The following is a 26,383-nucleotide window of genomic DNA, read 5'->3' as shown; positions in this document are numbered from 1 at the left end:
TTCCTCCACACAGCTCAGGTGATCTGGAGCATCCATTTTGCTGTAGTTTTGAGTGCAGGAATAGATCGCAATCATCTACTCTTTATAATCAGCAGCTGTTGCCCACAGACCTTGTTGGTGGGCTGCACCTCCCAAAGTGATGAAGATCTCCTCATTTAGAAGTGGGGAGTAGATTAAAACTGTGGGTGATCACAAAACCATTTACTGCCGAAAGAGTGTGGTAGAAGCTAACATTGGCCAGACAACCACATAATTTGCCAAATCCTCACGAGTCTCTCTCATTCTCAACTCTGAGAACTCAAAGTGTTTTTTCAGGAAACCCAAGAGGCCTTTGACATTGTAGGCCTGATGCTGGGCATGTGGATAATTACAGCATCCTTAGATAGGGCAACATAAATGATTATGTTGCTCACACGCTGACCTGGCACTTCTTGGTGGCTCAGTTTCTGCCACGTCTATTGCTTTTCATCTGCTTACATCCTGCCTCAGTGTAAACTGTTTGTGCTGTATTTTAAAGGTAAAATCTAAAACTGATGTTGACGTACAGTGCATGTTAATACAAATGAATCAGAACTGAGGGAAAACACAGGATTAGGGAAAATGCATGTCTGTAAACCCAGATTAAGGAGATGGACATGCACTCGTGCTGTGTGCAATGTAGCATTTATTGAAATTAAAAGTCTGGACACTACAGTTAATCACAACTTTTGGATCTTTGTGGTGCATGGTGTTGCTCAAAGCCATTAGAAATAGGGTCAATGCTCTAGTAGTTTAACTATAGTCTTTCTTTGTAGCTTATGTGTTCACAATTTTACATGTAAAAGTAAAATATGGACTCAAATTCACAGCAAGTCAACTAATACAACTGATATTATCACTTTGTTTATATTATATTTATATTTTCTGCCTCTGATAAGTCCAGTTCCTGTTGGTGCCACTTAGCCACCACTCTAATGCCGCTCCTCGTCAGGAAATACCAATCACATCAGCAATAGAAAATGGAAATATGGTGCACTCATAGAGGATGTTGCACGAATGGCTCACATCTCTGTGAAGCAGCTCATTTTTTGCAATGCTGGTGCTGAAGTAGATTGTGCGTGGCTAATTCATCTTTATCAGTAAGAACTCGGTGTTTCCGCCAGTACCTGAATGCAGCACTGCTGTAGAGGGGGGGACGCGTGACGTCACGCCGCCCCCTCCATGTTTGGCGGAGAAGTTCGGTGAAGTGCGGCAGCGGCGGGTGGAGGTGGCAACTGCTGGAAGTTGGTGCTGTTGGAGGACCCATTTAGAGTTTTATCAGAGGAGACTGGGCTTTATCCATCCTCACGGTTCCGGTAACATCCACTTAGAAGCCCGGCAAAACACCGGAGCGAGTGGCTCGGTATTCGCGGTCCACACTCGGCAACGTCAACGGCTAACGTCGGCACCGTCCAGACCCGGCTCGGCTTAGTCCTCCATGAGTTGTTGGAGCCTCTTCACCGCAGTTCACAGTTGGGCTTGTGTTTCTTCGGGGAGCCTCGCATCCTCCGCGGGCTGTGCTCGTATGAACCGCGTCGAAGGAGCGACGAGGAGTCGGGGGCTCCGCCAGCTGAGCCGGGCTTCACCATGAGGATGCCCCGAGGAGGACGTGTGTTCCTGGCGACGTGCCTCGGCTCGCTCTTCGCCCTCCTGCTTTACTATCAGAGCATCACCAAGCCAGGTATCACCCCACTCAAGAAACCTCCACTTATTATATATAATATATATTATAATATAGTTATAGTAGTATTTAAACAGCGGTGCTGTAGTTGAACACTGGCTCCACTTATACATTTGTATGCTGTAGTGTTATTGTGTGTTACAGTCATGGCTGTTAAAATATGTTATAATCAGGATTTTACATTATTATATGAACCTTGTGTGCTTTCTTTGAATTATCTAGGTTTTAGCTTGTGTTGCATATTATTGCAAGAGATATCAGCACTGGCACACCTGATTATATGTGTGTGTGTGTGTGTTCTTTAGTGAAACAGAGGGCATGTGTGCAGACATAATGAAATGTTATTGCAATGAATAAGCTCACTGTGAACACTGGAATGTTTTTGAAAGCCCCCCCCCATCCCTCCTGGAGACCCCCTGCATTTCTCTGTTGTAACCCTCCTCGCCTCTTCTTACCTCTGTGCTCGTTTCCTTTCGATTTCTTTCCTGGACTAAAACCCCTTTTGTGGATGTTGAAAGACAGGCTTGGTCCCAGGGGAGAGCAAACCGGTCTTGCAGACTTCCAGAGGGAGAAATCAGAGCTCAGTCAGAGAGAAAAGAGGGGAAACGAGACAGGTAGAGAAGTCCATGAGTTGTGCTCATCATACATGGAAAAGTGGAGGAGAACATGAGCTTAGAGAGGAGGCTAGAAGATGTAATAATAATAATAATATTAATAATAATATTAATAATAATATTAATAGCGGTATCATTAAGAGAAAAAGAACAGTGCAAAGAGGAGAGACTTGTTGTTTTAATGATGAAATGCATGATTCAGTATGCACCATGATACATGTTGTATATAAAATATTAAGAATGACGGAAAAAAATAATTTACAAAACCATTATTGCACCATCATTGTCTCGGGCACATGCCTCATGCCTCATGCCTCATGTCCAAAGCCATAGCAGTAAATTGCCATTTCAAGACCACCAAACACTGACTGAATGCAGAGCTGACAAACTTAACTAACCACATGTTGCCAAACCTACAAGCACCGCACTTGAACACGCTCCTCATCCTCCCTCCATCAGCTCGCTGGGTGTATGTACAGTATGTTTACAGCCCGACTTGTTTAGGCTAGTCTGCTGTACAGCCTCGCCAGTGGCCATGGGAGCCACATGAAAAAGCCTGTTGGAGCCACATTAGAAAGCACTAATTCACAGGATGTCAACAAGGCACAAAGCTTCTTTAATTACTGTGTATCTAGTCTGACTGGGTTTGAAAACCAACACCAGGTTTCCTATGTAGTTCAGTATTATCCCAGTCTTTGCCATACCTTTTCATTTCTCACTTCAGCTCTTGTTTTGATCTCACTGAAGCACAGTCAGTCGAAACAGAAAAACTTGGAACATGCTAGTAGTGTTTTTACGTTTTATCACTTAAAATAATTTTTAAATACATGCAAATAGTATAGTGATATGATAGTTTTTTGTGAGATCAGATCAATCTTTAATCAAATCTCCTATATGTTAAGTTATGTCTTGTAAAGAACAAATGGTGTTTAAGAAGTTTCTCCTTCTGCATATTCACATTTGTAAAAAATAAAATATATAAATTGAAAGAGATCTGACATAAACACCAGATGTACATGCTCATATATGATTGAATTTCAGAGGATTACCACTGTCAGGTCTTTTTCTTTTTAAGCTGAGTGGAAATATCTTTACTGTGACTCAAAGTTAGAGTTTAAGAGTCAAGAATATGTTTCTTCGCCTGCAATTTGTAAATTATTGAACCGCCAGGACACAGTGAATGAGAAATGTGAGTTGTCTTCCAGTAATGTTGGCTTATTGTCAATGGAAAGGAAAGCACTTGGTGGATATTAAAGAGTGGTGATGGTAATGAGCTCAGCTGTGGTTGGCATTATATTACTGTGGTACTGCAGTGAAAGCCTTAGTCTTATAATTTACAAGATAATTTTACACACGTTTACTCATATGAACAGCTGACAGATGTGACAGTCACTACTTTGGACCCTCCTCAAGGCTGTAGTCTGTGTATTAACACCAACACCTCTCCAGTACCCAGACAGCTTTTTGATAAAGTACGCTAATGATACAGTTTTACTTTCAACTGACCGAGAGAATGATTTAGCAGAATTTGTATAATGGTGCACTGACTCTTGTTTAACCCCTGACCGTAATAAAACGACATAATGAAATGTTTGAAACGCAGTGGTCATACTTGATCAGTTTCAAGTTACTGAGGAATACCCTTAACTTGGGATTTAGTACGCTGTACTGTCTGTGACATTTACAGAACTTATGCTATCCTAAAATATTTACTACTTAATCTACAACACCTGTGATTCTTTGAGCTTCAGGCCCTTCCATCAGGGTTTGAGGGCCCCCAGAGGCAAGAGTAGCAGAACAGGGAATTCCTTTAACCCATTGCAATTTACAGCATACAAGGCATGAGGTGCTTTACTAGCGGCCCAGGTACACACTTACAGTAGTGAGTCTTGCATAAAACTGAAAGAAGTTATAGCAGAGGTATAAGTAGAAAGTAATGGTGGTTTATAGATATGTGCTGTATTTATACGCCTATATTTAATCATTGTTTACAAGTCACTTTTTAAATTGACTTGACTTTTTTTTTTTTTTTTTTTTTTTTTTTGCGTATACTGACCACGTGTCAGTTCCTCTCTCGTATAATAAAGTCAAACAAGTCCTGTACTTGTCAGTAAAGCACATACTTTAAATATCTCATTTCAAAATGGCCTCATGTTTCCAGTTCACTTGGCTTACAGAACCACATATCTCAATTAAATGTACTGTTTGGTACCGTACAGGAAGCACATTGCATGTGATTGTTGTTTCTATTGTGTGACTTCCTGCACCAACTCCCTGAGTTTGACCCTAAGGAAAGAAATATGAGCCAAATCCAGTGTTCTGTTGGAAACTCATTAGTTAAGCCATATTGTACCATTTAATATTAGTCTATTTATTTATTTTTTAAGGATTGAGTTGGTTATTGTGAGCTTAGGTTGTAGAAGAATCCAATAACGACTTCCTCTGATTTGTTCAAATGAAATAATTAGTTTTTAAGATACTGCACACATGGATAAATAAATAATTTAATAGTTAAAACCAGAACAAAAAGTATTATGATAGACATAATAAAAAAGACCACATGTAAAATTATGTAGCACTAATATTATCTGACTTATTTAAAATGTCAGTTCCGTTTTTCCAAGTTTTCAGGAAGTTGCTATTTCAAATCTATGATTACTAATAAATGATTACTACTAGTAAAAATCCCGCATCCCTCTGTGCTTTAATTAAGTCAAAATGATTTCTATAGCCTTGTCAAAGAAAAATTCAGACTTTGTCCACTTACACTTGTTTATTATCACCAAAAATCCTCTTTCAAGCTAGTGTAAAAATGCCTTTCATATACTGAGACAACTTCCTGACATGTGCTATTTCCAGTCAGCCTCTCTTATTAGATACATCATAATTTGAACCAAAATAGAGATGAACACCCACTTTTCCCCTCAGACACTTTTATGTGGTTGCGTTGACTCAGCACTGCTGTGGCACAGTGTCATTGTGTGTGTCGTTTGACCATATGTACATGTTACTATGCCAAGTAACTGTATTCTGTGAAAGGGTGGTGCACAGGGTGCACACTTGTCAGAAGTAAAGTGAGTTGTCAGCATTTAGATCAGTTTGAATCTAAGTTTTTGCTAACAGTGTAAAGTCTTGAGCCTCACTGTTTGACACAGGAAGCAGTTTCCTACAATGGCATCAAAACCAAACCTATTGTATTTTTAGTGTTAACTGTATTTGAATATTCTTCCCATTGTGATACGTAATGGCTGTATGTAGTGATTTGCCTGCATCATGGCATCAAATTCAATCTGAGCTGACAAATGCTGCCCTTGAACCTAACCAGGACTCGAATGTGTCTGGAGGTTGTTCTTGGTAAACTCATCATTTCTGAACCATGAACATATTCTCAGCTGACATTCACCCTCTTCAACTTTCAGCAGCTCTACACTGTTCATAGTGTAATAGAGGGTGGGAAAACTCATCTCTGTCTTTCCCAGCTATAGGAGACAATAGCAAATAGCTTGATCAACAAGCTAAACTGCCCTTAGGCACTTGAATGACAGATTTCAAATCTGTGGTTTGCACCATTGTCACCTTGTTATGTTTGCTGTATCGGCTGTCAGATGTTGAACTGAAGAAGGAAAAAAAAAAAGCTGTCATAGAAGATTGTTTTGCCAGTTGTAACTGGTACTCTTGTCTAACTTGACAGTGACAGGATACTCCTCATAACTCTGAGCAAAGGCAACTAAGGCCTGCTCCTGTGTCTTGCCCACACAGAGCTCATGCACAATTCACTGTCATTTTATAAAAGCATAAACACGCTGTAGGCGACCACACAAACGCATACTCTTATCTTTGTCATCGAACACATGTATTTACCCACAGACACTTATTCACCCCCGTATGTGCCTATTTGCACACAGTGTAATCCAATAATTAAACACATAACTGCTACTTTATGTGAATACATGCCTGCTGCCACTTATTACCGACACTGACATCAGTGCAGCTGTTGTGAAACAAAGAATGTGATGATGCCTTTAAGGCTAATGCCGCTGAGCTTTTTAGAGCATGCTGTACACCACATGCTACACCTGGTGGCTATTTGTTCTGCTTCGTTCTGTGTGGTGTATGAAACTCCCATTTTAAAGCAGTTTTTAAGACGGAGCCAAAACACAAGTGCATTAATATGCAAAGACATAAGCTGGAGGCTTGTACTTTAAGTAGTTGAAGATTTTGCTGCTTCATCATCAAACTGTGCCTCTAATCTTAAATGTTCTATTGTAAACAAGTATCTGTGGCAGCAGTTTTCATGTCTGCAGGTAAACTTTGCATTTGTGGCAAATCTGTTAATCCCCAACTAGAAAATTTATTTCAGACTTTAACAACAAATGGCTTTCTTCGCTTTGAGTGTGCTACTGTATGTCATAGTTAACTGTTTTCATAGCTTCAGACAAAAACTAACTTACTGTAAATGTGAGATTTTGCCGATGGAGTGGGTCAACTGTCATCTTTTGACTTTATATATAGCTTGAAAAATATCCTTTAACTTTTGAACAAATGTGTCTCTTTATTAAGGAAACTACCTATTGTAAAGTCACCTAATGTTGGTGTAATTACCAAGTTACCTCTAGCAAACTTAACTAAACTAGACTCAAACCAAGACAGAATGTCTGACCACTGATAACCCTGTCTTCCTGTCTTGTGCTGTTTTCTTTTGACAAAGATTGTCTCAGTCTCTTATAGTAAATTTGATTTGATTTGAAGCAAATGTCATTGTGGTTTTCTATGAGCTCATGGAAACTTCCACTATGTGGCCCAAATAAAAAGAGCAATTTCACCTCCTTAAGTTAACATTTGCATTATGGATGCCACATAATCTTCTTTATTGATATCACAAAGGAAAATGTATTTTGCAAATAAGTGAAGCTTACTTTCAAAGAGAGGAGGGTAGATGTGTCTCATAAAAAAAAACAAAAGAAAACCTTTTGAACCTTTTATGAAAAGACTTTTCATGTTTTTGGCCTACACATGGTCAAACCATTTAATACACTTACTAACAAAATGTGTCAATGCATTTGTTATCTGATTAGTCACGAGAAAGTGCTGTCTGTTTATAACAAGCTGAACCAGTGTACATGCTTAATGGAACCTTGTTTGTCTGGGAGTATAACATCGGACAGACTGAGCCTAAACATGGGCCAGTTTGTGTATGTAGTAAGACTGGGGCCTCTTCTGCTCTTCAACTGTCGGCATTGTGTCACTTCCTGATTGTGAGAGGAAGTGGTGGTTTTCTGGTGTATGTGATAGAACACAGAACAAGATGTGGTTTGTGATGATGAGAGTGGAGTAGCTTCTGAAATGTGCTTTTCCTTTTAACAGAACTGCCTTTAATGCATTATAAATGATAATGCAGAGAGAGTCTAGGATCCCTGATGCCTTACAGTGCCAATAGACAATACAGGGTGTGTGTGTGTGTGTGTGTGTGTGTGTGTGTGTGTGTGTGTGTGTGTGTGTGTGTGTGTGTGTGTGTGTGTGTGTGTGTGTGTGTGTGTGTGTGTGTGTGTGTGTGTGTGTGTGTGTGTGTGTGCTCTCAAAGCCCTGAAACGTAATTCTGATCCCTGAGTAAACTTTACCAGACTTTCAATTAGACTTACAAATGTACAAAACAAGTGACATGCCCTAAAGGAAATTTGTCAAAATAGAGCAATGGATAGGGGTATGTGTTTGCCTAATTGTGCCTAGATGTGTAATTAGGTAGGCACAGTGATACTTTTTTGATTATTTACTTAGAGCAGTTTGTTTGAATACTACTGTTTGTCTATTAACAGTAAACACTGTACAGTTGGGGACTGCCACATCTTATGAAAGTTGGTGCAATGGTGGCCAGCCTGCACACTCTGCAAGTGTTTTTTGTTTTTTTGACTTTGACAGTGTGGCTCCTTTTTTTTAATAGGCTTTCTTCTTCTACAATAGCCAACATGTGCAACAACGTGGGTCACTGTAAGCCTTGTGAAACACATTTGTTGGTGTTTTTACGTTTGTTTGAGCATGGTCTTTAAAAAGCATGTTTGATCTTTAAGGCTGAGAGGAATGTTAAGTCTAAATCTGACATACTATATGGCAAATGGAACGTCAGGAGATCGCCAAAGGATTATTTAGGGAAAAACAGAAACCTGCTACAAAAATAATTGCCCCCTGGGCTCAATAAAGTCATTGATTGATGTATCACTGGGTTACTTCCTAGAAGTAACACTAGAGCACAAGTCGGTGTATCTGGGAACCAATAACGTGTGCATAGAAAATTTATTGGCAAACTATGCAGTAGTATTTAAAAGATTGCATTGTGGCCATTATCAGCTTGATAGACCATCGTAACTTAAGTCACACTGCTACGGTGTACAGTGTACTTTCTAAGATTTCCTGATGATTATTGTATGGAAAGTTGAGTGCGTTAAGGGGAATTCTATAAAGGTTATCGCTGCTTGGAAAGTACAAACTACATCATTTCCCGTTTCTTTAAAAAAAACATGAAGCATGTACAGTCATGCTCCACATGAGGATCTAAATCCACATTGTACTTCTGTTTTTATTCCATCTCGTTTACAATTGAAGACAGGCGACAAAGCATTAATGAGTAGAGCCTCCACAAGTATCTCTTGACCTACTTTAAAGCTTCCTAGGGAAGTGTCCCGTGTTTTCACAGAGCTTAGCTCCTTAAGATGTGAACAACAGTGATGTTGACTAAGATCTTAGAAGGCATTTATTAGACATTTGTCATTGGTGGTAAATGAATATTTCAGTCGGTGGTGTTCTGCGTGCAGTGGACTTTTCAGACCTCTAAATATTATGTTTGTGACATTTATTATGTTGCATACACTGCAACTTTGATCCTGTGTCTTTATACGAGTGCTGTACGAATCAGTGTGTCATATTTGTATCTTAAAATATTCATAAACTAATATATAGGCAGGACCTAATCTCTCTTTTCGAGCACTTTGTTCTTATATGGCCCAAGATGTGGATTTATTTTCTGTATCCAGGAAAGCTTTTCAACACAGTCCAGCAGGACTTAGATGTCTATCTCTGTGTTTAGATGATGTGGCACAGATTCACCCAGAGGACGTTGAGGATTTTTGTGATTCATGTGAGCTCACGCAGAGAGGACAGACGGGGAGTGGCTATGTCACGACAGTCTCAGTTTCACTGTCTAGCTCAGATTCTCTTACACTCCATTTTATACTGTCATTTGCTGACTCACTAATTCTCCTTTTTTGTTTTCTGCTTCTTTAAAATGACAGGAAGCGGTAATGATCTCGGGCTTGACATAAAAGTTGCAAGCAGACAGTGATTTAAATGTATGTGCCATTCCACAACAGTGAAACTGTAAAACAATTTGCTTGATATCAGCTGAGCAGAATGAAGAAAATAGGAACAGTGGGAGAGATATATACCCATATTTATATCTATATGCATATCTACGTTTATATTTATACTTGTACTCGTGTTCACAGCCATATTCATATTTATCTCATAATTAGCATTGTTCCTTCTGACTCTGTTTTCTTTTCTTCCCTTCTTTTATGTCTGCACCTAACATCAGGACAAATTCCTAGTGCTGTAAAATGCCCTTTATTGCACCTGGCAATAAAATGTTTCTGATTCTGAGAAAGAGACTGTCTGTCTTTTATATCCATCCATACAAGCATAGCATTACCTTTAGTGTTTCAATTTAACACAAACTGATATGCTTTCCATATGATGGATCACGTTTCCTCATTGCAAAGTCTTTCAAGGAGTTTACCTCAAGCTAATATACATAAAGCCCTTTTCCCCTCTGCAGTCTTTTCTCATTCCAGCTTTATATAAAACATTTAAAGCAGCCCTAACCATTGTTTAGCCACATGTGCAAAACGCATCACTTTTCTTGCTCACTAGCATTTACTGCAGACCCCAACTCTTACTGCGATCAGGCAAAAGCTGAGAGAAGGGGGATGGGTGTGGGGGTGGGGGTTGGGGTTGGGGTGAAAGGAGAAGGCAAATATGTTTAGAGAAGTTGGAGGAGAGACACTAACAAAGTCTACATGCTGATATTTCAAATTCCTTAAACCAGCAGAGCCTCAAACATTATTACAAATACACATTATGCAGTCCAGTTTGTTCACATACGCTGCTAATTTGTTATTGTTTGGTTGTTGGGTTTAGAAAGTGGGAGTGGGTATACAAATCAGTCTTGTATGATTATCTTGAGTTATTTTGCAGATCAATTTCCTCAATAAATATGATTAATATAAATGAAAATAGTGTTTTGTAGAAGGATCCCGTTGTGACGAAGGCAGATTAGAGGAGCGTCCGACCTTTCCCATAACTCTATTCTGACATTTTTACAGCGTAATTTTAAACCTCTGTATAAACACATAATGCATTGTGGAAAAAAACTCTCATTTGTGACCTACATACAGGCTCATGAAAAATTTGAGTCACATGGTCAGACTTAAATTAATATTGACAGTCAACAAAACACACTTGGAAAGTTTTTGTTCTTTTGTTGATTCATTATATACAATCTGTAAGAAATTAATTGTGATGTTTTTAATACATAAATCCTGTGAAAATGTGAGAAATTTACTGGAATGTGTGTCCATAAAGATGACACACGAACAGACTTCTTCTGTTAAATGGCACCTGTCTGCTTCATAGCTAATCAAGGATTTTGATGTTTTTGCTGTTCATCTGTAGAACCTGGTTTGAAGACTGGCAGCAGACAAGGGAAGACAAGGAGAAGTCCCCTGCAGACCCTCTACAATGGAGAACAGGTTAGAACACAAATGCAAGATAGAATAAGAACCTTTAGAGGGGTTGTTGTTGTTTATTGTGTTTTACTTTTACTTGTCTACTTATACAGGTAACTGCTGTTTCACATTATGGGTATATACATTTCAGAATCATAATTATTTAAAGATGCTTTGTTTTTTGCCTTAGAAACAGTCACAACATCTCATTATATATGTTTTAAGATGTAGGAGAAATCTACTTGTCGGACAAACCTGCCTGCAGCAATTCTAAAAGGTGTTTCTGTTTGTGCTTCTTCCTCCTTCAATCGCACATTTGGTGCGTCTTTCATCCACCCTGCATCATCCTCATTACTAGCAGCTGGAGCTCTTGGCAGCTCACAGGTCCCTCCCAGGCCGCAGGGAGTTGTTGGAGCAGGCGTGTGTGAGCCACACAAGGAAACGCAGGGTGCTTTCGCCTGAAGATCTCAAACACCTCATTGTGGATGATGAACACAGGCTTATATACTGCTATGTACCCAAGGTTGGTTACCATTACATTAAGTAGTGCAGTGGAAATTCTAGACCATAGATTTTTAGACTGTGTCACACAGGCAGGGTAAAAGGGGGGATGGGACACACAGTTGAAGCGTTTACATCGACTCAAGTAACCGCGTTACAGTTGGTTTTCTTGAGAATGCTAATTTCTTTAGTGTCATGTAAACAGGAAACCTGGTTAACATAATCGGGGGTAGGAGATTAGTGAAACCTGATTTCCCAAGGTCGATTTCGCCTGCAGATTGCGAATTACTCTGCCGTGTAAACGCGTACACTTACGACTCTACTACTATCAGCTGAGTGGAGCAGCTGGAAGAAAGTCAGAGAGATCATTAAACAGATCAGATTACTCTTTCGCTGCATGTATACTGGATTTCCAGTAACCTGCTTACTTGAGTCCATGTAAACACTGAGAGAGACATGCGGTGACAGTAATTTAAAGGTTTAGTTTGTCAAAAGGTAAACAAATGGGATAGAATAAACTATCTCAAGTTGTAACTTGCCTATTCCATGTGGCCTGCCATTGAAGAGTGGGGTTGCAGTTGTCTTGATTTTGAGGCCTATTTTTGTTGGTTTATCAACAGTGAAGCTCTAACTTTTCTCCAACTAAAGTGGTATATTTTCGCTTGAAAGAAAATCTATTCTCTCATTACCTCAGGTAGCCTGCACTAATTGGAAACGTGTCCTCATGGTCCTCACCAGTGACGGCCGCTACACTGACCCCCTCGCCATCCCTGCTAATGAGGCACACGTAGCAGGTAACCTTCGCACGCTTTCCGAGTTTTCAGTCTCTGAGATCAACAAACGACTTCGTAGCTACCTCAAGTTTATTTTTGTACGGGAGCCCTTTGAGAGACTGGTATCGGCATATCGGAATAAGTTCACACGCAACTACAACACCGCTTTCCACAAGCGCTATGGAACCAAGATCATCCGCCGCCATCGGCCGAACCCAGAGCCCAAAGCACTGAGGGAAGGGAATGACGTTTCTTTCCAGGAGTTTGTCCAATATCTTGTGGATCCTCGCACCCAAAGGGAGGAACCATTTAATGAGCACTGGGAACGGGTGCATTCCCTTTGCCACCCCTGTCTGATCCACTATGATGTAGTGGGTAAGTACGAGACTCTTGAGCCAGATTCTCAGGCTGTGCTCAGGTTAGCCGGAGTAGAGGGGACTGTTAAATTTCCAACGTCTGGTAAGAGCACTCGGACTGATGGCAACATGGCAGCACGCTTTTTTAAGCACATAAGTCCTTTCTACCAGAAGAAGCTGTTCAACCTGTATCGAATGGACTTCCTGCTCTTCAACTACTCCACACCAGAATATCTCAGGACTCGATGACAGGCAGAGAATAGATGATTGACATCAGTGCCATGGATGGATTAGTGATACTTCACTTTCACATCCGATTCAGACGTTTTAGCAATGATAATTTTTGCACTATATGATTACAGGGTGGTTCATCACAGGCACAATATTGTCACTACTACTCCTCAACAAAAACAGCTGTGGAGAATAACTGGATTTTCTGGTTTTTGGAACTTTCTAAATGGAGACAAATTTCTTCGAGAGAAGGAAAAGACATGCAGTTTGTGCTGTAATCTACCAGGCATCTGTCATATTTGACAGTTTGCTTTCAAGGGAGTAGTTTGCAGTTTAGCAAAACAGAATGAAGACAGGTTGTTCCCAAAATGTTGCAGGTGACTCATGTTCACAAACGAGGTCCTTTTGTTATAATGCAGTATTTATTTTGCAATTTCTCACCTAGAAATAGCCTAAAGCTTTCTCCTATCTTTCTCGACTTTTCATTTTTGTTGTTTATGTGATGGTTGAGTTTGTGTAACGTGCCTTGCCAACATTTCTTCAGTATCCACTACAGCAAAGGTTTTCCCATGGCTTGTTTTTGTTTTTATATTTCTGAGAACTGTTGGGCCATATCTTAAAATCACACTTCAGAGGAGCAGGTTCTCTTCTTGCAGCATTTACAGGTGAATGTGCCGAGTGTAAAACGGAGCATGGGAGATTAGTTCAAAGAATCTGGAAGGCCTTTATTTATGTATGTCAGAGTATAAAGTATTTATTTTGGAAGTGAGGTGGTGGGGATTTGATTTGTGAAAATGAATTCTATATGAAAGAACAAGATATTCATGCAAGTAAATCTATAACTCTGAAAGAGTGAACTCACTTTCTTGGCTTTTACCCAAACTGATAACCAAATGTAAATCTCACCAGTGATTCAGAATTTATCATATCTTTTTTTTTTTTTTTTGGTCTGCTGAGCTTTTCTTATATTACTTACACACACTGACACTATCTTAAACATATGTATATCTGATATTCATTTCAAGGACTAATTTCAGTAAAAGCATATGTCCATTTCTTGACATTCTCTGCTCATTTATTCAGGTTTTTCCTAAAAGCTAATTTCACCAGTTTACCATATCAGTAGTCTTGTCTCTTGATACCATGTTAGCTTCTACTAGCATAACATACCTAAATTCCTATAAAACTATCAGCCAAGTTGTTATCCATGATGGGCAGACAAATTTCTTAGACAAAATGATTGGAAAAATAGTCTTTGATGAACTTTGCATAATCATTTTCATAAAAGTAAATTCCTGGAATCAATGGGAAAACCCCCACTGTCTGACCTGTGGTTAAATAGGTTGCTTTCTTGTTCTTGGAGGAAATGTTTACTTTGCTGTAAATCTCGCTTACATCTACTTTTCTGTCATACGTGATCCTTCAAGTTTTTTAAATTACGGTTCCATTAAGATGTTTCCATCCCATTTGACTCAATTCCAGTCAAAGTATTTAAAAATGGATACCTTTTTATGTGCTCCACTCTTTCCCAATTACAAAAAACTATCCCCAAACTATACAGTCTCATTCTTTATAACATTTCTACCCTCGTTATCAAGATGCTAATAAATCGTGGATGAATTATAAGCATGTAGTTGTGGGATTAATCTGGAACTGACATTTCTGTTAAGGTGTCTCAGAATTCCCCACAAAACAAGTTCCCATATTTATTAAAACAAACATGTTGTGTAGTCAGGACATTAGTTCCAGTAGTACATCTGAGGACAGGTGTAGCACTCACTAGTTTAATTTCATCTCAAGCGCCCAGATTTGTTTTGTAAATTGTGATACAGGCCTCACCCACTGAAGCTCACTCTGGAACACTGTTTTTCTGCCTGTAGTCATGTTTTTCATTTATTTTCTGTGCAATAACCGTAAATGGGTAATGTTTTAAACTTTGTCTTTAAAAGTAACCTCCTCTTATTCAAGCTTTAAACTTTGTGCATTCATGCTGATGCCACATTTTGTTTTTATCAGACTATGATTGGCATGGATTACAGGGTTTTAATTTTTAATGCTCTCTATGTAGCAGTGAGACTTGAGCCATAATTTGAAACGAGCTGTGACTTGCCAAAACCCAATCAAAACTTTTGCTTTTTGGTCTCTCCATTGGCTCAATAACATGCTGCATAATGTTTTACCTTTCCAATTTCCCATTTTCCCTTAAAGATACAGAATACAAATAACACAGGAACTTGTCATGTCAAAGGGATTACATATGCTGTATTTTTCACGTAAATACCCAGACAGTGCTGTGCATGAACAGTTTTTTTTAAAGCCTTTTTGTATAGAAATGTGCCTTTAGTAAGTCTGTGACTTAGTGATTCATTGTAAAATAGTCTGCAGAGCACAATCTTTAAGAATCTCATGCACCAGTTTACTTGTGCCACAAAACTGTGAATGTGATAACTGATGTGTACTTGCTGATGTGGCGATTGGCTGGCTACCTTGAAGTTTGACCAAATATATTGCCTTAACAGCAGCACTGACTGTGGTCTCTTTTTGTTTCTCATTCCCAACAAGTTTGTTAAACTCCTTCGATGAATTTGTTTTTTACTTTGATGATAGTGAGGTATGCTTTCCATTGAGTTATACTGGACAAAACAGGACGACAAAGCTCTACTTGGAAGAAAAAAAAAACGTAACCTCTAAATTAGTATTTCAAGGCCCACATAGCTTTTTTGTTGTTGATTTTTAGACATGCGAGTTGCGTTAAAGTGACAAATCATTAAAGACAACCATAATTTAAAGGTGATAGTCTACATACAGTAGTTATATCTATAAGACCTGTAGTCCAGAACTTGATTTGGTTTCTTTGTCAGTGCCATAGAGCTTTTTTGTTATTCAGTTAACACATCACACTGCTACATGATTGTGTTTTTATATTTTTTGGATTGTCCGTCTGTCCGTCCTTTCATCCTATCCTTGTGACTCCGACAGGAATGCTTAATTTCTTCAAATTAGGTCAAGGTCTCTGTGACCTCACATTTGTTTTCTTCGTATCCACTCAATACCTCAGGAAAGTCTGAAAGGAATGTCATTATATCCGGTGCAAACATCCACTTGAGCTCATGGATGAACTGATGAGTTCAGACAGACATGACTACAATCTGCACTCTGGCTGGAAGGCATACAAACGCAAGGCGGTAATTCTAGTCTGTTTGCAGTATGTTTCTGTATTTGGTTTCTTTTTGTCTATTTGCAGTGTTTTTAGTTGTGCTGTCATTGTTTTTCTAAGTGTCCCTTCTGTGCTGTTAAATTGGTGGAGGTCTTGATAAAGCATGCTTTGTCCTGTTTACATTGCTAGTGAACAACACTAGCACTACCTGATTGTCTATGGAGGCTATTGGTATATAGATCTCTGCCTCAGAACATACATGTAGTGAGTTACACTGGGCTGCAAATTCAGCATCTTTTTGTAGCTTAGATTTTATTATATTGGTAAGTTAAGCACGATACTGAATTAGCCAATGACAGTTCCAGTTTTCTTCAGGCTATTGGAAGTACTGACTGCTACTGTGTGAATAGGCGTGATATTGAAATATTCTCAAGCAAGTTCTGAATCGTTCCCTTTCCTTCACCCTGTTCTTTTATGCATTATCTCATAATTATAAGATCCAGATCTCATAATTGTGATGATAAATAATAATTGTGATATCTATTGTCGTAATTACAAGATTCCAAGGCTGAAACTAACATTTACCCTACTGACTGTTACTGAGGCACTGAACACCCCAAACAGAAGTACAGAAGAGTGATGGTCCAGCTGCTGTCGGTGCTCATCAATGCCAAGGAAGTGAGTGGGAGAGACTAGAATCATCAGTCCGGACATTCTCAGAACCAGGTAAAGAACAGTTTTTCTAACTTTTTGTATTAAAATGTAAATAACTTGTTTAGGTACTGTATGAAATATGCATTTGTATTAATCACCAAAAGGTTTTCAACTTCTGATGTCTGTTAGTGGTTAAGCTGTTTATACAGTAGATAAAATACGACAGTCATATATTTTGTGACACTCTACCTAGTGTAGTGGTGTGACTTGCTCTTTTTTGGCTCCACTGTGCTACATCTGTATGTAAACCTGATCAGTGCCATTAACTTAATCTCTTAGTCTTTAATCTTCTGGAGGATTTTGCCAAAGTAACATGAACTTATTAAATTACTGCTGCTTTTTATTAAAATATAACTGTTCATAGCTGCAGAAACACAAACACTCACCAGACATTTGTCACAGTTTCAACTGCACACTTCATCTTTGTGCACATATAAGACATGACAGACTGTAGGTGTGGAAGCTCAGGTGACAGTGAACACAGCAACATTAGCAGAATGTGTGTTTTTTTTTTTTTTAAGGTCCTAAATATGCGGCAGTGTCAATCCAGAAGTACAGTTTTCTACTGAAAGGAGAAATAGGATCATTGCAACAATGACATCAGTAACGCTTTGACACTGATGTTGTACGTGACACTTTAGTTAGGACACAGGTGACATTAACTTTGTTTTCAAGGCCACTACTATTAAAATAAAAATACAATTTTGCATCTTACTCATAGGGCTGGATAATAAACCACCTTCTTTTGATGTAGGAAGAATTCAAAACTACAGGAACTAAATGTCTGCTAAACATGAAGCTGTAGCTATCAGGTGGTTAGCATAGCATAGTGGCTAGCTACACAATTAGCCTTGCTCTGTCCAAAGTTTTAAAGTTGCAGCTCATTATTTATAAAAAATGTACAACTGTTTTGTTAAATGTGTATAAGAACACAAACACCCTGTAAAACTACACCCGTTTAAGTTAAACAGAGCCATGTTAGCCGTTTTGTTGTCCTTCCACTCTATGCTAAGCTAATTACCACCTGGTAACTACACACAGATTTAATAAGCAGAGAACCTCAAGTTAGTTCCAACATTGGAGAATTGTCAGCGGGACTTTAAATGAATATTCTCATCTAGCCATAAACTAACACTTAAAATAAACATATTTACCAAGTAATGAATAACTGGTCACAATATAGGTAACTGGGACAAACATCAGAAGGGAGCCAACAAAGTCAGCCAGCTGGTACAATGTGGTCTAATTCTTTAGAATCACAGTTAACACACTGATCTCATACAGTTATAGTGATGTAAAGTGTGATACAAATATCTATATTTCATGACTTTTGACTGTAAAAAGTACTGTGGAACAGCTTTTAGCACTACTGACACTGAAATACCTCACATCAAATTTCAGTCATTGACAAGACGGCTTGTTCTAAGAAATGCCTCAGATTTCAGTGATTAGAAGTTTCTAAAAAGTACAACTAGTAACAGCAAACAGCAACAAAGTTCTAAGTGCTTCACTGAGTGCAGTTACAGGCATTGATATGTTAAATTGAAATATTGTCTCGGACGACGCAGAAATGCACGTATGATAGCAAGGACTGAGGGAATGGCAGTGTACACGACAAACTCTGTATCCTAAATACTGTGTTTTTACTAATACTAAAGTATTACACAACATATAACAGAAACCTGTAATTGGACGAAAATATGAAGATTTGCCTGAGATGATCTATTAAAATATGTCTTTGTAAGTTGAAATGACCTCTACTTGAGCATAAATGTTGACTTCAGGGATTTTCAACTTTTAATGTTTAAAAAAAATAAATAAATAAATAAAAAACACTATCGAAAAAATAAGAGCAAAGAGAGCAGATCTGGAGTTAAAGAGGATGAAATGAGCCAAAACCGGCCAGTTTACTGTCACTGAAAACTAGTTTACTTGTAATGTGAGGATCTACAGTATATGCATTCACTGCTGTAATGATGAGGTTTCATGGTTCTGACAACATGTTCATGAATTGTAAGGCTTAGTAAACCCTCCGTTAAAGGGACTTTTTCTGTCAAGTAATTTGAACCACAAACTTCAACCGATTTGATGGAAAACATTTGCATTAAGTCTCTATTTGTCTTGAGTAGCAGCACAACATTCAAAATAAATACAGTATTGCAAATATTCTGAAAACTGACATTCAATATAGAAATAAGAGGTATGGACATTATACAGGGCAACTGGGCCTTTGAACAATCTGTTAGAATTTTAAATCATTTGCTTATAGTTAGTTTGTTTGATGTGCCATTTTGACACTATCTACTTTACTGTGTGCAATGAAAAGCAATGCATCATCTGCATATTAGACATTCAGAGTGCTTTTTTGTGATGGATCGTTGAGGTTTTCAGCCAGAGTTGAGGCATTTCTTTAGTCTGTCTTGACTGACTTCTCCACAGTAGGAGGAATGTGCAAGAAGGATCAACTATCAGTGGTTACAGTGATCCTGTGCACATGACTATTCCAGCAGCGTTACCAAGTGATTTATACACTGCACAGATCCTATTTCAAAAAATATTAAAGCAAAACTTTGACATTCTAGGATATAGGACTATTAACTTTCTTTTACAATGTTAGATGGGAAAACCGGTCCTCAAGTACATTCAGCCATCAAATGGTTAACCCTATGTTAGCATTAAGACTGGAAACAGAATGAATCAACCAATCGAAGCAAAAAGCCTTCACCCTAAAACTTGGTAATTACAGATATCTTGTTTATTATAAGCCACGGAAAAAAACACTTTCTGGCCAAAACTAATTTAGCATATAACCGAGTACAAAAGTGCTTTCTCTCTTTATATATTTTTTGTAAGGAATAAGGAAATTTCTTTGGACAGAAACTGCCTAAGTGTCTCTAGTCTTTGCGCTAAGCTACATTAGCTGAAAACTGGATGCAACTTCATGTTTAGGGTATAGACATTACTGGTATTGCCCCTCAGATCAATCATAAGAAAATACATTAGTGTATTTCCCAAAATGCCAAAGAGTTACTTAAACAATAGCGTTCAGTGGATTCTTTTATTCCACTTGTTGGGAATAACCGAGCAACCTTACACAGCTTCATATGTCCAATTAATTCTAAATAAAGTAAAGATGCATAGTACAAGCCCAAACAGACTGCTTCAAGTATTTAAAGTCTTTTTGTTCAAATCTCCACAAACAGAACAGTTAATGTGATGTATAGTTGCTATATATTCCGTCTCCAGAGAGGAGCTGTAAGATGAGATAATCAGAGCCACTAAACCTACTTAAAGTGGTGAAAAACTGAGAAAGAGGAATGACTTTGACTTTAATGTACTGCAAGTAGATGTTCTAAAGGACAGAGTACAAAAACCTCTTACTACCTTTAGTAATGACAAAATTAGATCCAGGTGAGGGTGGGATATTTCCTTCACTTTAATGATGGATGATTATGAATTGGTGTGTGCCACCTGTGCTGTCCCATGTACACTTCTGAATTTGTGACCAAGACAAGTTCCTTAGTATGAACTGGCACAGTGATAGACGAAGCAAAAGCATCTCTGTGTAAATGTAACAAAGTTGGTGCAACAAGACAGTGACTGGTTAAGATTTTAGGGGTAAAGGGGAACGATTCATAGACTCAGGCTGTGAACTAGTAAGACACAGCGGAAACAGAGAGCCAGGAAGCCGGTGCCCAGCAGGTCCCCTAGAGCAGTTAGGTAGGGGATGGAGAAGTTGTCAGGGTCCAGACTCCTCCTCCACATCAAACGGACTATGAGGTCAGCAACGTAAAGGAGGATAGCCACCTAGAGAGAGACAGAGGAATAGAGGCTGTTATTAGGGCTGGAAACAAAAGAGAGACCATAATGGAAATGAACAAAAATATGATTTTAAAGCTTTAGTCAAAATAATGCAACAAACTGTTGTATGAAGAGATTTGTTTTTAGTTAACTTAGGAGAATCTTTTTTTTTAATTTTCTTTTAGTTAAAATATTTTTCTTTGGTATGACCTAAATAACAAAGTGGTCCAGACGATCGTGTGTGTCATGAACAGATAAAATGCATTTCATCACAGAGGGATAAAGAATTAAAGCAACTTAATCTGAATGACTTAAAGAGGAACTTAGTCTTCTTTCATAAGACAGTGCTGCTCTGACACATAACTGACTGGGTCTTCTAATGCGACTACTGACTGACTAAATTTATTATATTTTAGTTTTGAAGCTTTATTTTTGTCTTGTTTGACTGTTCTTCTTTGTTTGACAAAGTTTGTACAGCTGTGCTTATGGAATTGTAGCAGTGTACCTGTAGCAGAGCAGCACACAAGTAGCAGATAGTGAAGGCTATACTGATAGGTGCCTCCTCTCCTTGCAGCAGAGAGATGGCGTAGAGGAAGACCAGGTGACCGGGGATAACCAGCATCAGCAGCACACGCGCCGACTTGGAGTTCACCCCTGGAAGACACAGGTACAGGAGGTTTTGATTCAGTTCAGACATAAATGGAGTAACAGGAGTCATGTGGTAATCTGTAAAGGATGTGAAGAGAAAGAAGCTGCTGCACAGCTGTAACTTCAACTTCGTTCAGCTGAGTAACACAAACTGCTTGTTTCAAAAGGTTGTTAGATGGTTAGTGTTTAAAACACACTTTTAACATCCTGCTTTGTTCTTCATCCAGCTGCAAGTCTGCTCCAGACACTGTATTCTTTGTACTGTTTAGTACAGTCAGCGTAGCAGTAGTGGTGGGCTGAAAACACAGCAGGAGCAGTTTCAACATCACTCGCTCCACAAGCGGGAGATTCAAATTTTAATTCAACTTAAACACAGCGGAGACAGAGCAGAGCATCAGCCATCACCTTATTCTACCCTAAAGAAAATCTTTTCCCATCATACCAGCTCTTTAATTTAAAAATATTGATGAGAGCAGCTTTAAAGAGTGTGTGTGGGCTATAAATACATGATGTGGCAGGAACAAATTATTTTTTGGAGATGAATTGATTTTCACTGGAAAGTCACATTTCAGCTGTTTGCATTTTTTTTTTTTTAAACATCTGCTCTTTAGAAATTCAAATTGCCTTACATGCAAGTTTTACTGAGCCATCACTCATTTTGATTTTATGTTTGCATCCAGTGTTACCTGAGGAAAAGAAGGTGACGCAGGGATTGGGCCAGTGCTGCCTCATCTTGTAGGGCAGCACCCCTGGGATGCTCCAAAAGTGCAGGTATGTTGAAATCCGGCTGGCCTGGATGGCCACCAGGTTACCACCCACCCCTGCACGAGGGAAAGGAAAGACATAGGACAGACCTAGTAGTATATAAATAATACATCTCTGCTAAAACAAAAAACAGATTTATTGTCTGTTCAAAAAAGCCACAACCAGAGACTTCCCATTTATTATTCTGCATCTTCATAATCAACTGAAAGTTCTTTTCCACAAGGGACATTAAACACATCTTTAGACTCGGTATCCGCTTTCATCACTTGCACACAAATTAAGCCAAGTAATGACACAAGCTTGGCTCAGCCGCAATCCACCCTGGATTTACAGAGAGCATGGTCCATCTCAGTTAGCCACAGAGGCAACAGCAAAGCTAAAATCTGGCCTATGCAGTCACACTAAGTGGGGAAAAAATGAAAGAGTTGAATACAAACAAAAGCTCCACTCGATACCGCTAAAAGACACGAGTGGGAACACGTACATATGGAAAGAAACTCGACCGCAAGCAGCTGTTTGGTTCCGACAGTGAAATATGATCCTAGCTGTGCAAAAGCCATTATGTGCCTTTTCTCAAATTCTGGTAGATAACTTGCTTCTGGCCGACTTAATGCTAAGATAATCTGTCATTTTCACTTGTTAAAATCTTTCCCAGATGTTTCATGCTTCAAAGCAACAAAATAGGCTCATCAAGGTTGAACAGATACACAATATAAGACTTTATTCCTTAATTCTGCTATGTACTGAGTCTTTTTTTCTTTCATAGCCAAGTATCCTTTAGGCAAGACTGCTTCCAGACAAGGTTGTCTGCTCCTAATTCAGTGACAGCAAACACCTCACCAGGTTATTTACCACCAGAAAACAGCACAGATGTTCTTTCGTGAGATGGAAAAGGCTTGAGGAAACGGTATACTGATTTATATGCAAGCCAGAGAGGGGAAAATGGGAAATTCAAACCAGATTGGTGAATTTAGAATTGAGTAGATAGTGGTTTAAAGAGAAAGGCGCAGAGGGAGATAGAGAAATGGAGGGAAGATGGGCAGAGACGAAATGAGAAACGGTGAGAGTCGATGCTTATTAAAGGCCCTGTCAGCTGTGCCAGGACACTGGGTGTGTACCATTAGTGGTTTATATCGACTTCTCTCTCATACTCAGTGGTTCCTTCAATGCATCACCTCACAGCCAAACCACTTATTCTGAAGGCTGCTTTTTTGCTTACACTTCACTACATCAATTTAACCCAACTTATTAGGTGAAAATCTGTTTTCTGTGTATATAGCAGAAACCTTCAGAGACAGTTTTCCTCAGATTTCCACAGTTAATTAGAATTTTCTCATGGAGAAAAGAGCTGCACGCAGTTAAATTAAACTGAGCACATGGGTCAGTTTACAAAACCAGTACACAATGAAAAACTCTGTTTTCTCTCCCCATGCTTTCCCCTCTGTTCTTGATTATTTCCTCTGCTCCCTCCAACTGCCTTCTACAATAAGTTACTCCCTTAGTGAAATTGTAATTTATTACTTTTAATGAACACTATATGAAATATTACTTTGTCTAGTAACCTCCCAGATGTTGGCTTTGGTGCATCTGAGATATTGCAGCAGTTTTAAGGCTTCATTTACAGGACATCTTGGCAGCTCTGCAGGTTTTAGCCCATTAACTGTGAATTATATAGAGAGCCAAACACGTTCCCATGCATTCCTATATTATTTTAGACTGGTTTCTCAATTTCTAGACAACCACTGGTTTCAGTTCATTTCACAATGGTGGTTCAAAACCAATAGGGAGGAAGGACCATTCTAATCATTAGCCTTTTTTCTGTGGCTTCAACTAATAACTTTTGTGGTATTGACCTAAGATATCTCTTAGGATAGGGAATTGGTTTGAATTTGTATTTCACTTGACCTATTTTTGATTAGAGAGCTCCTGTTTAAATATTAATAATTAATGAATAATAATTTTATTTTGAATTGTTATGCAGCTGCTTGTATTTAAGAATAAGCTACTGCTATCCTGTATTAGAAGTAACTAACCTTTCAGTTTTGAAATATTTACTTAACTACAGCTTAAATAATCTCCATCACAGATTAAAAAGAAAAAGCCTCCGTGGATTATAAACCTATAGAGTCTGTTTAACATCCACACTATCGTCGATAAGCATGATAGAAACATGATGCTTTCTATCTCAACTCTTGCCTTGCTTTTTATCATCCCTATGTTTCAAGTCCTTAAATCAATTTGAATCCATGATTAATGTAAGTAAAACCAAATCAACATAATATATTAAAAGTAAAATTATGGTGCAGAAATTCTCTATAATCTTCTAAATTAGGTCATTTTATGGGATTCGAGCATTTACTCGAACCAAGTTCTAAATAAGTTACTTTTTACTTTGATTAGTTTGTAAACAAGTCATTTTACTTTTAGTTGAGTACAATATTCCCGTAGTAAAATTAGTTATACTTGAGTCAAATAATTTAGTTCTGCTTAGGACACTTTAAGACCCTTTAAAGCAAAAGAGAACGGGAGGGGGGACAAAAGCTGCCAGTGGTTATCTGAAAGGGATGAAATATGTATAAAAAGGCAGAACACTAAATCTCAGTCAACTTTCCTCTGAAAGTTGAACTACACTGCTAACTCAGCGTTTAGTATGCTGCTTGGATTCATACAGCACAAGAATCACTCAAATGTAACTATAAAACTCCTGAGACAGGGTCTGACTGATGTGAATAATCTTATACCTCGCTTTTTTATATTTGCTGCCACCGTCTGTTTCTGCTCACTGCCTTTACACAGGGAGCATGCTTATGTGCTCTTTGTAGCATAGCTTAGCTTTAAAGTTCAGACAGCTTACCATTGATGACGGGTGTAAAGACGGCCATTCCCTCGAAGTTTGGATCACTCACTGTCTTGTCCAGTATAAGGCCTCCAAAACTGGAAATACAAACACAGAATCAGAACCACATGCACTCACTGTCAGGTTTCCAAATAAATCCTGTTAATATTTAACAACATTTCAGAGAGCTGATATTTTTCCTCACTGAACATCTCACTACCTGGATTTCTTAAATCAATCCATATTTAGTCATGTGTTGTCCTTTTAACTGCACGTAATACTATGACAATCAGCCACTGCACAAATGAAAACTGTGTGCCAAGTAGTGTTAGCGTAGTGTTCCTGACACAGGCCAGGAAAGAACTTTTTTCTTTGTGAATCAAAGAGGGATTATACAGCAGTTAACACGCTGCGACTTGTCCTTTTGTTTAAGAATATTTTCTAACAATCAAGTTCTCAGGGCAGCACTGTACACTACTTTAAGACAACATATAGATTGTTTTCTACTAAATGCTTTTTCCTGCAGCACTCATCCTATGTCTCACTTTTTGGTTATGTTCAAATCTTAAACTGTACATACCTGCTAATAGACATTGCTATTATAACAGGCTGCCATCCTGAGCGGAGAACCTCCTTGATCTGAGGGCTCTGACGGGCCACTACCACCCAGACTGGTATCAGAGCCAGGAAGACCAGACACACCAGCGGGGACAGGTACCATATATCTGTAGAACAAAGAGGTGAAAGGGTGTAGAAATCCACTACTGTACTAGTGACACTACAGCAGAAGTACAAGAAGAGGACACAATAGAGACAGACTGATGGACTAGGTGGGAGCATATCAGTGTGGCTGCCTGCCAGCAGCTATAATTAGCTTTGTAAGTTCAGGAGAGACAGAACTGGATTTGATCCAAACCTTTATCATTTCTCCCTGAAATGTGACGCAGCCACGGGACATGGAGCAGTTAGCTCTCACCGCTTCAGTGAACAGGACATTTAATATTCAGGCCAAAATCACAAAAATGTCTCATCATACTTCTCTTTTTAGTTTGGATCCAGTTCTCATTTGGCAAAACACAGATCATACATAAAAGAAATTTATAGAACTGCCTCCTTCCACCTGAGGAATATTGGTAAAATTAGGAGCATGCTGTCTCAAAGTGATGTTGAAAACTATGCATTTGCTACTTCCAGACTATTGTAATTCACTACTGATAGGATGTCCCAATAACTTCTTAAAAGGGTCTGGAGAGAGATCCTATTTCTTCTACTTGGCTCCCTATAAAATCCAGAGTACAATTTAAAATTCTTCTCCTCACACTTAATAATCAATCTCCCTCTCTGCAGCTATGCTCGACCTTGGAGCTGTATATCTCCAGAGTCCTGTTACTGGTTCTACCAACCTGTCCAGTGTTTTTGCTGCTTCTTGTTGTTCTTGTTTTATTCCTTGCTGTTCCTTTCCACTCACCCCAACTGGTGGAGGCAGATGGCCGCCCACCCTAAGCCTGGTTCTG

The 26,383-nt window shown here is 38.8% G+C and overlaps 2 protein-coding genes across 8 annotated transcripts in view; one reads left to right on the top strand and one right to left on the bottom strand.

The window, feature by feature from the left end:
• Positions 1 to 1,159: 1,159 nt before the first annotated feature.
• On the top strand, positions 1,160 to 15,617 carry LOC113166998 (carbohydrate sulfotransferase 11-like). 2 transcript variants are annotated; one of them, XM_026367294.1, is made up of 4 exons: positions 1,160 to 1,699; positions 11,035 to 11,111; positions 11,449 to 11,610; positions 12,283 to 15,617. In XM_026367294.1, the coding sequence occupies exons 1-4, from the start codon at positions 1,606 to 1,608 to the stop codon at positions 12,964 to 12,966; spliced, it is 1,017 nt and encodes a 338-aa protein (XP_026223079.1). In that variant the 5' UTR covers positions 1,160 to 1,605; the 3' UTR covers positions 12,967 to 15,617. The 2 variants fall into 2 exon arrangements, with proteins under 2 accessions (XP_026223079.1, XP_026223078.1); XM_026367293.1 differs by having other exon boundaries at positions 1,162 to 1,699; positions 11,446 to 11,610.
• Positions 15,618 to 17,158: 1,541 nt separating this feature from the next.
• Positions 17,159 to 26,383, bottom strand: part of LOC113166996 (solute carrier family 41 member 1-like) — a 54,282-nt gene continuing 45,057 nt past the window's right edge. For 3 of the 6 annotated variants that reach the window (XM_026367286.1, XM_026367290.1, XM_026367291.1), the window contains 5 exons: positions 25,450 to 25,594; positions 24,888 to 24,967; positions 21,955 to 22,089; positions 21,126 to 21,274; positions 17,159 to 20,626 (listed from right to left, as the gene is read on the bottom strand). In XM_026367286.1, the coding sequence (XP_026223071.1) occupies positions 20,453 to 20,626; positions 21,126 to 21,274; positions 21,955 to 22,089; positions 24,888 to 24,967; positions 25,450 to 25,594 (683 nt within the window). In that variant the 3' untranslated portion in view covers positions 17,159 to 20,452. The remainder of the gene's footprint in view (positions 20,627 to 21,125; positions 21,275 to 21,954; positions 22,090 to 24,887; positions 24,968 to 25,449; positions 25,595 to 26,383) is intronic. The other 3 variants (XM_026367288.1, XM_026367287.1, XM_026367289.1) reach the window with 1 other exon arrangement.

Source organism: Anabas testudineus, chromosome 7 (genome assembly GCF_900324465.2).
Source record: "Anabas testudineus chromosome 7, fAnaTes1.2, whole genome shotgun sequence".
NCBI lineage: Eukaryota > Metazoa > Chordata > Actinopteri > Anabantiformes > Anabantidae > Anabas > Anabas testudineus.
The sequence above is the reverse complement of the archived record's forward strand: the minus strand, read 5'-3'. Positions and strand labels throughout refer to the sequence as shown.